This window comes from Eubalaena glacialis, chromosome 12 (assembly GCF_028564815.1).
Source record: "Eubalaena glacialis isolate mEubGla1 chromosome 12, mEubGla1.1.hap2.+ XY, whole genome shotgun sequence".
Lineage (NCBI taxonomy): Eukaryota > Metazoa > Chordata > Mammalia > Artiodactyla > Balaenidae > Eubalaena > Eubalaena glacialis.
In genome coordinates, this window is record NC_083727.1 from 18,514,640 (window position 1) to 18,528,144 (window position 13,505).

Sequence of the window (13,505 nt, forward strand, 5' to 3'; positions counted from 1 at the left end):
AAATGAATTATATTTATTATCACAGGCAATTCTTCAGAATGGCTTTTGATACATAAATACACTTTCAAATGGACCATTTGCTCAGTCATCTATGAAATATAGTCATAAATAATCATGGCCTGGGTTAAAGAAACAGAAAGGAACATACATTCTCACATATCATATAACAATCTTTTATCCCAGCATCCATTCTCAGATGCTTAATGGCTAAGTTCTTAAGTATGGCCAAGTGAATTTTAAAAGAAAAATAAAACACATTATGAAAAATACAGTACAAAGACTGCATAGATGGAAAATCTGTTTCAATACTTTTCCTCCCTTTCAAAAGACAAAAAGGAAAAAATACACAAAAGGAAAGCAATTTGGCAGAAAGTACTGCAATAGTTGATGCCACTAGATTTATAGTCACTTTTGGCAGAGTACTGCTGTGAAAAAGCAGAGGTGCTGCTATTACAAGAAAAGATTATGTACTTTCAAGAAAGGGTAGGATTAATCACTCTTCTACAGACAACCTCACCAGGAAAAGTTTCAGAAGTTCCAGACAGCCCTTATTGAAAGGGAAACACAACCAAAAACCATAAAACATTATTTAACAATAATTACCATATAATTTCTAAGTCTATATTATTTTGCAATTAACATCATGTGTTTAGCAAACCCTAATTTCCAAACGAAGACTGTACTAAAACCAAAAGTATTAGCTATTGTTTTTAGTTAAAAACCTTTGTATTCACTCCCAGTTTAAGGGAATGTTACTCTAGATCAATGCTCATTTTTAAATCATAGCACCAGTAAATATAAAGAAATATGCTCAGCATGTCATCATTTCATTTGTCTTATTTAACAACTTCCAAAAGGATTAACACCAGTTGGAGAAATGAAACTAAGTAGAAATTAGTCTTATTTACTGAATAAAATTTATATTTACTGCTAATGAAAAACGATGTAAACAGTGAGCAACTATAAAAATTTTTCATGGCGGATATAATGTTTTCAATTTGTCCCATGTATGTTCATTCCAAGAAGGGACATGCAACATATCTGACTCCTAAAGAAGGTAACCATGCACCTAAATTTGCTTCTAAGAGCTTTATGAGTTTTTTTTGTTATTGTTGTTAATACATTTTTTCAGGTTATTTTCTCCCACAGTGTAAATGATTTATTTTTAATCAAAATTTGCAGACATCTAAGAAATCACAATATTTTAATAAAATGTTTACATTCATTTTTATTTTTAAAAGTATCTAAATGTTTCTATATAGCTTTATATAATATTAATGAAAATATTAGGAAAAAGCTACAAATGTCAATATATTTTAAATTAAAATTAGGAAGTAAAGGACTCAAACAAGCTGAATACTTCAATAATAGAACTGATCACTGAATTGTCCCCAAACAATGCCTGATAAGTCATCTTAACATACTAATTATAATTCACCAGAAAAATAATGCATCTTTCATAGGATCAAAAAATACTTATGAAAATAATTTAACTTGGTATATAGCAGTACCATATATCATTGATTCTTTAAAATAGTTTTCTATTTATGACTAAAAGATTAAACTGATATGCAAGTGTAATTTATGAAACTTAACTATAAAAATGTCAGTAGTAATTCCTTCCTGAGCATTCCTCTCCAATTTAAAAGCAAGGAAGCCTAATAAACTAAAGCAGGGATGGCAAACTTCAGCTTGTGGGCTGAATCCAGTCCACTGCCTGATTTTATAAATAAAATTATATTGAAATATCTACACTCCTTCCTTCACATATTGTCTATGGCTGCTTTTGTGCTACACTGGCAGCGTTCAGTAGCTGGGTCAGAGACAATAAAGCCAAAATATTTACTATCTAGCACTTTACAGAAAGTTTGCAGACTCCTGAATTATAGATTTAGACCTTCATTACTTCATTTGTATGCACACACACACTCATCTTTTATATGATCTTTAGTAGAGAAGATATTAAGCTAATCATTTAAGAATCTGTATGTTCTTTCTGTTTTGATTTTATAATTGTATATTGACCACTGTCCAACTTCTGGCCTCTTTATAAGGCAGAGGATACTGCTTGATTCTGATTTGCACTGCTTTGGACTCTACTGCATCTTCTCATATGCTGTAACATTTCTGACAGTTTATTTTAAAATAAAAATACCTCAATATTATAGCTATAATTTCCAAAAGGACTAGTTTTAGCCATTTAATGACTATGTGATATTATGTATAAAGGATGGTAATGTAGAAATTTAGATTTTAAACGCTGAATTAAGAAAAAGATTGCTACATGGGTGGAAAAAGGGATGGAATTAAAACCAAAAATACATCACAAAGAGAAAGGCACTGGGCTTTAAAGGATTACTTTAACAGGGAAAAATGTATTCTAGACCAGGGGCCCCCAATACATTAGGGTTCCTGTTAGGAACCAGGCCGCACGGCAGGAGGTGAGCGGCAGGCGAGCCAGCGAAGCTTCATCTGCCGCTCCCCACTGCTCCCCATCACTCGCATTACCGCCTGAACCATCCCCCTCCCCCATCCGTGGAAAAACTGTCTTCCATGAAACTGGTCCCTGGTGCCAAAAAGGTTGGAGATCGCTGTTCTAGACTTAAGGAATCACTAAACACATGGCCCATTGTGGAACACTGAGTAGTAAGGAATAAACTGTCAACGATTCTTTCCCCTTCCCCTCCTTCCACCCAAGCCCAAAAATAAAAACAAAAGTTACACATAAAACAGAGCTAGTATCCAAAATTTCTTTAAAATGAAATACAAAAGAATGAGAGATTAAAGCAATTGGGATTGCTAAATCTGCAAGTAGATGACTGTTACTTAAATTTTTCAAAAATGTTAAAAATTGTAATAATATATGGAAGACAACTAACTTGTCTCTCTTCTTTGGTGTTGCAAATAAGTATTAGAAATAGGTTTAAATTCAAGTACAAGACCTATTATATAGAAGCCTGAACATCTTCATAGGAAGAAGTTTGAGTAATTAAATCCAAAGGTACTATTGATATTTTCTCCTTAGAATGATTTACATCACATGTGACTAAGGGAAGGGAGATGTATCAAATACCTTTTGGTAGTCTTTTATGATTATAGTTTATGAACTCTTAGTTTATTTTACAAAAATCAAGTCAACAGTCACTTTGTTTTGCTTCCTAGGAAGTTTTATAGTACTATATTATGTTTAATAAAAGGCATTCAAATATAAAAGGTAGTGTATAGTAAAACATCCTTTTCTCTTTGTCATTCTGCTATATTCTTAAACAGACATCTGTTTAGTTCAAACCAAAGACATTTCATTAATCTGCAATCCCAAGATACTGAATACACCTTCCAATGATGATAATGCACCAAATCAGGACAGGATATTCTCATTTAAGCATTATCAATCACAATGTTGACACTCTGATTATAAATTTCCTTCTTGTAAATAAGGTGTCACTTCCAATGCATGAAGTTAAAGTCAAAAAGAGACACCCAAAGCTTATCTTTTATTTAGTGATAATCACCCCTATAGTCCACTTATTTACATGTACATTGCTAGTTATTACTTTTCCAACTTACTATACAATTACTCAAATTACATGCTAGCAAGTCAATGAAATTAGTCTCTATTAAATTTCTTACATAAAAATTAATAAAATCATATGATTAGGAACCCAGTATTATTTTTAAGCAATCTCATTTTAATTTACATCCTGACCATTAACACCCAATAAAGGAAAGTAAACTTTGTTAATAATATTTAAAAATGGCCCAAGTTTCCTATGTCATTAACGAGGCCATACCGATTAAACAAAGGAAAAGCAACAACCCACCATCCTAGTATTCAATGTGAGCTGCTGTTTCATCAACAAAAAAGTGTATCTCACATGCTTTTTCCTGCTCCCTTTTGTAAACAAAAGTTTACAACTGTGCATCTGCTGACTTATTACAAATGCAGGCAATGGGTACGAAGTAAAGGGACCCACAATGGGATTGAGTCCAACACTTCACCCTCTTTAACAGATACTCAGAACAACCAATCAGAAGACAACTCTAGACCGAGATGGTCCAGAGCATTCCCAAATCCTCCACAGAAAAAAATTCAAGATCCTAGAGCCGGAAGGACTCTTAGAAATCACAGATCCCAATTTCCTCATTTTACAGAAAAGGAAACTAATGCCTAGAGATTTTAGTTGGCTTATCCAAAATTAGTCTGAAGACTAGAACACAAGCTTTTAATAGGGTAATTCTTCCAACATTCCTTTACCTTTTTCTGTCAGGATGGCAAAGTCAAGTTATATTTTTAAAAGCAAATTATACTAAAAAACAAATGGAAAACAAAGAGAATACCTAGCAGAAATAAAAACCAATCTTACTTAATGCAAAAAGGCTTACCAAGCACAGACTTGATTCCCCAGTAATTAACATATCCCTTTTCAATCCCATTCAGATTCTATCATACCTTGTTTCCCTCCACAGGAAATTCATTGCAAAATAACTGCTTCCAGGCAGACACCTTTTCTGGTAGTTTCTAAAGTAAATGTGCCTATTCTCCTTGCTGCAGTAATCCACGCTGAGAATCACAACCTATAGCTGACACAGTACTCATTCTTCCTTTTATACAAAGTCCTCTTCAGTGAGGAGCTAAGAGTTGAGAAGTAAAAGTATTTCGAAGTCCTTGTTTCTCCTCTACGGCTAGAATTTCAAATGACTAGAATTCTTCTATGAACAAAAAGGATGGCGGGGTAGAAGAGTAACAAAAATTTGGCTGAATTCTAGCTGAACTGTTTCACTTTTAACTACTTTGAACAAAAATCTATTTCCAAATCTTTTTTCCAGTTTTGTTAATTACAATAAAATAAAATTAATAAGCAGCAAGTCAAACATTGCAATGCTACCTATCTTATAGTACAAAGCCATTAAACAATCATTTATCACCTACTATGTGAAACAAACTTTCACATATTATCTTATCACATCTAAATAGCAATCCTGGAAACTTGTGGTTGAAAAGAACACAACCATTTCTAAAGAAGACAAAAACAGTACTTTAAGACCTTTTCCTTCGAAGACTGACTACATCAGCTACAAAAATAATGAAATTAAGGCCTTCCTACACAGAGCCTGGCAGCTAGCTGCTTCTCAGCAAGTATTTGCTGAAATAAATGAATGAAAGAACTGAACATTAAAACCATAGAAAAACTCTCATATTTATAATAATATCATATTGAATAGTCACCAAAACAGTCCTTGCATGGTCCTAAAAACATACACATTATTGCATTTAATCCTGACGCTCACTTTACGAGCTAGTTGGGTTATGATTCCTACTTAACTGGTGAAGAACTAGGACAAAGTGTAGTGGTTCTCAACCAGGAGCACCTGGAAGTGTGTGAGGGCATGTGGGTTACCACACTAACAGCAGAGGTAACCCTGGCATTTAATAAGCGGGAGCCAGGGATATTAAATAGCCTGCAGTGTGCTGGACAAACCCACAGAATTATCCAGCCCCAAATACTAGCACTACTGAGGGACACTGACCAGGGATAAATGGACAAAGCCAAACAGCTAACAGTGACTTTAAATTATTTCGATTCAATAACAAAATCCAGGAAATCACCGAGGACCAACCCAAAGGAAATCAAATGTAAAAGCGTATCAAATTCTCAAGCTAGAATCAGTCTAGGCTACCTTCTCGAAATGGCAATAGGATAAAAGTAAAAGATTACATAATTCCAACTCCACATTACTCTGCCACCCTCTTTACCAAGTTTTCCATTTCTGTCTTGTAATTGCCTCAGTGCTGTATTCGAAAACTTTATCACCTTTAGTTGCTCCCTCTAAGATTTGATACAAAGAAGTCATCAAGTCCTTCAGTTCCCATTCTATTACCCCTGCTTTGGATCCACTTTACTACCCATATGGATTTAGTTACATATTAAGGTTCCCTTGGTTCTATTCTTTTCATCCATGACACCACTGCACTATTAATCATCCTAAAAATCACAAGGTCTTCCTGAGAGCATATCTCCTTATATAGCTACAATGATTCCTTACTGAATAACACCCAGATAACTCAGGCTAACACTCAAGGTTTTCCACCTACTGGTTCCTTATTTCTCCCTCCAACTCAATTAGGATCACAATTCCAAGCAGTCTCTAGTATTCCTCTAAACTACCATGATCCCTTTTCTCTACTTTTGCCCACACTGTTAGCCTAGAATAATTTTCCGACTCCTCCTTCCCTGCCATTCTCAAGCCTCATCTACTAATGTGCAGAAGTGTCATTAAACGCAATAAACTTCCCTGTAATTTGACTTTGTGTTATGTCAGTAGACCCTAAATAACTCTTATTTCAATTATGTTTATCTAGTTCTAGTCCTTGAACATAAGAATCATATTTTCATTTCTTTTGCATACTCACCTAGAACAATATATAGCTACTTAGAATCACAAAGTTGTTTCTCGAAGAAATCATCTAATACAGCACCTTCATTTTAAAAGTAAGAAAAAACTAACTCAAGGACACATAATTCTTTAGTGGCAAGACACAAACAAGAAATAAGGCCACAATTCATAATCGAATGTTAACACTTAACAAGTGCTTGTTAAATGAACTCCAATGTACAGAAATCATTTTGTAAGCCTGCATTCAGCAAAATTACACTGCAATTTAAAAGACAAGCCCATGCCTTATCAAAGCAGAGACTGCCTACTATATTTTCCACAAGTCAGGAAGACAATAAATGAGATCCTTTGATAATTTTGATACTTAAAAACTCAATTTTTTACAAAAATTAAGTAAATTTGCAAGTCCATTTTTTGGCATAGTCCTTGAAACACTCATACATAAAACAACCTTGTTGTGTTTAGACAAAAATACCTTAAAAATAAGATCAGGGTAGCCCACAGTTACAACAGACTATGAAGCAATTCGAAATTATACTAGTAAACCAGGAGTCCAGATAAGGACAACAGCAGAATTACTAGAAATGCCTTCATTCTTCAGTTAGAACCTTTTTTCTCCCCTTTACTTATTCCATATGGGGATAGATGATTACTTTATCTCAATAGTTCTGATACTTAGATTACTCAGAAGAACCAAACTGTACCTCTTTCTACATGGCAAAAGGAGGAGAATTAAGATAATTAAATCACTACTGTACAACTTGGCATATAAAATTATGCTTTCCTGCTTCCTATCAGTAAGTCCATTCCAACCTCATATTCACTCCGGAAGGCAAAAAGGTTGAACATAAAGCATGTTTATAATGACATCAGCCATTTGCTATACGTTAATGCAGCAAATACATTAAATTTATCTTGCTTCATCATTTGTCAGATACTGTTTAAGGATTCAGATTTTCACAATTCTTGTCTACAAACATTAGATATCAGATGTAAATTCTTCATCATTTTTTTTCTAACCTCAAAATAGATAACTTAGTATAGTCCTCCAACACTTAGGAAGACATTCTATTAGTTAAATTAGACATGCAATTCAAATTCTAATAACCCAGTCCCACCTTTGAAAACCTCCTACTCTGCTCCACAGTTAGATGAAAGAAGACTTTATTTACAAGTATGTTTCTGCTCTGAAGACATCCTTTAGAACAAATGTATTACAGACTACAAGAGTCTAATATGAGAAGAAAATGAAGAGAAGGACTATAAGAAGCCAAATGCAACAGTGAAAAATATAAAAGAACTAGGGCAAGAGAAGAGACTTACAGTAAGTCTGCACATTAAACCAATATGGAGCTTTGAAATAAACTATAGTTGTCTAGCTTTCAAAACAAAGAACATTAACAAATTTTAAGCCACATATGTGGAAATTACATAAAAATATCTTAGTCTTTTTATTTTAGATAAATAAAAAGATTTTTATTTTACTTTAAAATAAATGAAAGATTTCTATTTTACTTTAGATTTTCTACAAATCAAAGCCATAATAAAGCTCATAAGCTTATCTCCTACTTAAACCTAACAGAAGGAATGACTAATGGTATTACTGGTAGGCAAACCAATTTATCACTCTGGAATGTTCATATAAATCTCATAAAAAAGGTAAAGTAAAAATATATTTGGTAAACTGCTTTCCTAACTTCACTGTAAATACAGTAAGAGAGGTTCTAAAAAAATTTAGAGTGTAACTGTAAATTACAGATTCACTTTTCATACAGTATTTAACTATAAAAAATGTATAAAAGCAAAAGACATATAAGTGATGATTTTGTACACTTGATCCTTGCTTTCATTTGACAGTTAGCATTAGGCCTAACATTTTAATTTTAACTTCTCCCTTTGTGTAATTTACTAATTCCTCAAATGCAGTAGGGGTAAAAAGTCTTGTCTAAGAAAAATATTTGATTTTATAAAATCAGCCTTGCTTGCGGTACTCATGATTATATTAAGCTATAAAAGGAGCAGACTGGCTGTTAAAAGAAAAGAGTTATGTACCGTAAGAAAACTGAGACCACACTGGGTCTCAACTGGGAAAACAGTAAAAATTGAACCCACTTAAAAGAAAACCAAAATAATCTAAAAATAACTGATTTAATTCAACTTTTTTTTTTTTCCCTTTTAGTCCAGAGGTGATACTCTTTTGCTGCAAACAAAAAAAAAAATTGTTTTTCATTCTAAACAGTCCATCTGGATCCAATACCACACTATGTCACTACACGGGGTTTTGCTGAACACTTAGTACCCACACTACCGAAATTAATTTTACTCCCATCTTCACAAGACTAAAACAGGAGCCCTAAACTAGAAGGTATTGATCACTGGATACCGGAATAAAAATATCTATACAATTGAAGTAAAAAATATTTTAGTGTCAACTATCTAGATATTTGGGTAAGAACTATTTAGATATACTGTCTTAGAAATTCACAGATTCAGATCTAGCCTGGTCAGATTTTACCGTTTTTACAGGTATGAGTGCACTACTGGTATTTACTATGAATGACAGACTTCACTTAGAAACACAATTCAGTGAAAACTTTTATAAGCATTTTGAACATAGCACACTGATCACAAATAAAATATCCTGATACCACATATAGCACTACTTTGAAATGAAGATTTTAAAAGATTATAAAAAAGGGTAAGACACATGTTTAACTCAAATGCACGCTCCCCTCCTCCTTCTCAGGAGCCAGATAAATCTAACACGTGGGGAGTAAAGTTTCCTGCTCCTCCGTGTTTCTTATCATCTAGTGTTTTTTTCCATTTATTATCAACATGTTACTTCAATAATATGTAGGAAGCAGATATCCTACTGATGGATGAACAAAGCATTTTCTTTTTAAAATCTTATGTTTAAGTTTAAAAATAAGGGCATTTAGGTTAATATGGGTAAATATCATAGTAAAAGTAAACACGATTTTATTTCAAGTTAAATAGTTTGAGAGGAATTGTGAAGTATTCTCCATTGTTCAGACTGAAAAAACTGTCTTGAAGAATGAGTAGGTATTTGGAAAAAAATGCTATGACAAAACAATTATAGTTCATGCATAACCAAGAAAAATTAATCTCTATACTAATACTTAAGAGTACAGCTAACCTAACAGTATTTACATATACATAACAAACATAGACCATGAAAGGGAAAACGTATCAAGACAGTACACTTCTCCATCTGCATTATACTAAGAAAATGCTCTAAAACTTCTAGAAATAGCAATACTTCATAACTATTTATATAAAACTTATGTTTTCTAATGATTTTTCTAGATGGACAAGTCAGAAACAAATTCAAATTCAACCTCTAATTCATTAGAATAATAAACAGTCATAATTTCAACATCTACCATGCACAATATTTTTAAAAAAGCAAATAAAATGTGCCTTGTGCTACTGTCTTTAAACCTCACCCTCAACATAGTCCGTTCAATAGACCACTAGTGTAAGCAGATATATTTCCCCTTAGAAACTTCTACTTCCTTGCAAAGACAGTAATTATTATAGCAAAACTTTAGAACTCTATGTGGATACGTGTTTAGCTACTATAAATTGAGCTGAGAAACATCACAGCAACATACAACCTGCATGCAAGTATAATCACGGGGAAAGACACAACCACATGATTTCACATAATACCTGATCATACCATTTCTTCGGCATTAAACAGGAAAAGCAACTAATCAGCAATACAGAAGGACTGGGGAGAATACAGCAAAAGTTAAAAAATAAAATTAAATTAAATTAAAGGATACAGCCTTAAAGCACCAGTCTGAGTTCCCACTGCCAGGATCTTCTGTACGGGATCAAAGGCCAGGGCTGAGGGTTGATAGGGAAATCCATGGCGAACAGTCTAGGGATGGGCAAGTGACATCACAGCAACCAAGGCAGAAAGCAAAGTTTTAAAACAGAAAAGTCAATAGAGGCATTAGACCTAGAAGCAATCATAATTGATGCAAAACACATATACATGCACTGCTATAAAAAAAAAACAACTATGAAGTCTACATCAAACAAAAACCTATGCACATAGAATCTGAAACCAAAAACAAACGAACAAAAAAAAACTATCCCAGTGTTACATCTTAATTTCTGCTTTTCCATCATAGTGGTAGTCTTTAGAAAAAAATTTAATATTCTATTACGTCTGAGAACAAATTACTGAAGTTTGCAGTGGTCAAAATTTCTGCTTTTCCATCATAGTGGTAGGCTTTAGAAGAAAATTTAATATTCTATACTATCATGTCTGAGAACAAATTACTGAAGTTTGCAGTGGTCAAAAATTCTGTATATTCATTTAAAAATGCAATTCATGCTTTTTTTCAAGTGTGATAACTTCATCATTACTTTATTTGGATGCTAAATACAAGTACTTCTAAGGAAATGCTATCATAATTACTTTAAGGATTCAGTAAAGCAATTAGCAAACATCTATCTCATCGTTTTGCAACGGTAACAGAATGAAAATAAACACAGCATATATATTTTGCATTTTGATATTAAATCCTTAATAATTTTAGGACACTGGGGCAAAAAAGTATGTACACACTTTTAAGAAACTCTGACTTATGAATGCCTGGTATTAATACCAACACAAGTTTGTATTTCTCATTGAGCAGCTGGTGAATTAATTCGCTGCATCATTCTTTCTGAATTACAGACCGCTATGGCAACTGTCGTGCCATTAATAGGCAAAAATCACAGCTCTAACTTTTTCACCAAACACAATGATAGAAAGACCCTATGATTTCATATTTTAAGCCTCCTACCACATTTTAAGGGAAAAGTGATGAGCAAATATCTAGTTGAACACGTTTGGCTTTTTGATAAACAATATTCATTAGACACTGTTCCCAAAGGAAACTTGGAAGTCAGTGAATTATGTATTAAAATGCTTGAATATAAAAGCCATAAGATTAAGAATACGAATTAAAGGTCAGTATAATATATTAGAAGCAACCTTGAAATGATTGCTGCACGTGAAAATCAACGAAAAGGAGTAAGATGATGTCAATCTCCAAAATAGCCCACCAAGCAAAGTGTGCTAGAGGAGCGAGACCATTATTCGACGTATGATTATTATTGGCGCTCTATCCCTCGACTCGGGTGTAAAGCCTGAGTTGCCCCTTAAACGACCCCAATTTGCGCCGGGCTGCGCGCTCCATTCACCTTGCACAGCTGAAAGTGCTCGGACTGGAGCGTTTCCTGGATCTCGGGCTCCCGGTTCCCAGGCGGGTGCTGTTGCTGCAGCTGCTGCTGCTGCGAGGCCGAAGACGAGCCGGCGGTCAGGCCGTCCAGCACCTTCCTGATGTTGAATTTCCTCATGGTCTCGACGGGGTCCCCCGCAGCCCGGGAGGGGAGGTAAGGGGCGTCCCCAAGCGGGGGGAAACCAGCCCGGGCCGAGGGCAGCTTCGACCGAGGACGCGGAGGAGTGGGACAGAGTGTGAGTTTGAGGGGAAGGAGGTAGCTGGGGAGAAGCAAAAGATAATCCGAACAGAATATACTGCGACGAGAGAGCCGCGGCCGCCAGAACCCCGGGCGGCGACCCCTCTTCCTCCGAGGCCGCCGCTGCTCGCCGCGGCTGCTGTGGCGCCGCTTCAGCCGCCGCCGCCGCCGCCGACTCGCTCCGCGGCCCGGCGGCACAGCAGTGGCGGCGGCGCCCCGAGCCCGCTCCGCCCAGCCTCACCTGGCGGCGGGCTGACTCTGCGCCGCGCCGCCGCCCCGGCTCGCCCTCGCCGCCGCCGAGTCCATGGCCCGCGGCCCCGCCGCCCACCCGGGCCCCGCAGTTCCTCGGCGCTTCCTCCCGCTCCTGCTTCTCCTCCTCCCGGGGGTCGCCGGCTCTCCGTCCGCCGCCGGTCGGCCTCCCTCCCGCTCAGCGCCGCTGCCCTCCGGCCGTCGCACGCAGGGCGCCCGGGGTGGGTCCCCGCGCTCTCCGCCTCGCTCCTCCGAGGCTGGCTCAGCCCGCCTTCGCTCCTTCAGAGCCCCGGCTGCCCTCCTCAGGCTCCGCCGCCGCCGCCCGCGCTCCCGCCCGGCCGCTCCCTCTCGCCTGACAGGGCGCCTCCGCACACGGCACCAACGCCCGCTCGGAGGAGCAGCGGCAGCCCCGGGTACAGCCCCGGCCGCGGCGGTGGCGGCAGCTGGGCCTCGGCGGAGCTGGGCTGCTGAGCATGCGCACCGCTCGTACCCACCCCCTCCTCCGCCACTGGAGGGGAGCTGGGGCTTAAATTATCCTCTGCGAAAATCCCAGACCGTGGCTAAATTTCTCCCATCTCAATCGCCTTGCCAGAGGATGCAGCTGCTTTTCCTGCAGCTGGGAGAGTAAAAATGTTGATGACTAACAAGCAGCAGGAATCCTTTATTTCAAAATCGGTCATTAAAGCGGGGGTTTATATTCTCACCTTTAAATGAGGCACACACTCCCGGCTGCTGGCTGCAATATTATTGTTGTTGCTTTATTGATGGGCTTTGTTTTGGATTGATTTGGATTTGGATTTTGAAAAACAGCGTCTAGACAACGGTTATGTCTGTGGCAAGGGGATGACAGACTTAGAAAGGTACCAGGAAAGGAGATGAACCTAGAAGGGGAAAAATGAATTCTTTCCTGTAGCTGTTACTGTTGGTAGGATGAAACCATGGCCAATGGCAGGTAGCTGCTAGAATGGGAAGAGGATGCCAAAGGGAAACGGCTCCAGGGCTGAGTGTTTGCCCCGACCAGTGACACGCCAGCCTTGGATTCAGTCCGCACGCTACCGTGGGTGGAGATGGGAGCGGGAGCGAGGGTGGAAGTAAACACAGCGCGGACACTCAGACCTTCAATCCGCTCTGTAATGCTGATTATCCACTAAGTAATCCCCAGTAGCTTCTCCACTCTTGCAAGGGGAAAGGAGGGAAGAATGAAGTTTTCGCTCAAACCTTTCCACTGCTTCACTGTCACAATCCCACTTGGATGCTTAGAGACAAATGTCTGGCTCAAGTTTGAAAAGGAGAGATTAATGATGCGGGTACCCTTTCCCGAGAGTGAGTTCAACAAGGAAAGGTGGATGGGAAGCAGAGGT

General features: G+C 37.5%; 1 protein-coding gene and 1 long non-coding RNA gene across 5 annotated transcripts in view; one reads left to right on the forward strand and one right to left on the reverse strand.

Annotated features, from left to right (window-relative positions):
• The window catches only part of STXBP5 (syntaxin binding protein 5), a 169,079-nt gene extending 156,949 nt beyond the window's left edge, over window positions 1–12,130 (reverse strand). For all 4 annotated transcript variants that reach the window (XM_061206752.1, XM_061206751.1, XM_061206750.1 and 1 more), the window contains exons 1-2: window positions 11,620–12,130; window positions 10,206–10,303 (exon numbers count right to left, since the gene is read on the reverse strand). In XM_061206752.1, the coding sequence (XP_061062735.1) occupies window positions 10,206–10,303; window positions 11,620–11,775 (254 nt within the window). In that variant the 5' untranslated portion in view covers window positions 11,776–12,130. The remainder of the gene's footprint in view (window positions 1–10,205; window positions 10,304–11,619) is intronic.
• Window positions 11,632–13,505, forward strand: part of LOC133101927 (uncharacterized) — a 337,779-nt gene continuing 335,905 nt past the window's right edge. Inside the window, exon 1 of the long non-coding RNA XR_009702790.1 lies at window positions 11,632–11,811. This is a non-coding gene — a long non-coding RNA (uncharacterized LOC133101927). The remainder of the gene's footprint in view (window positions 11,812–13,505) is intronic.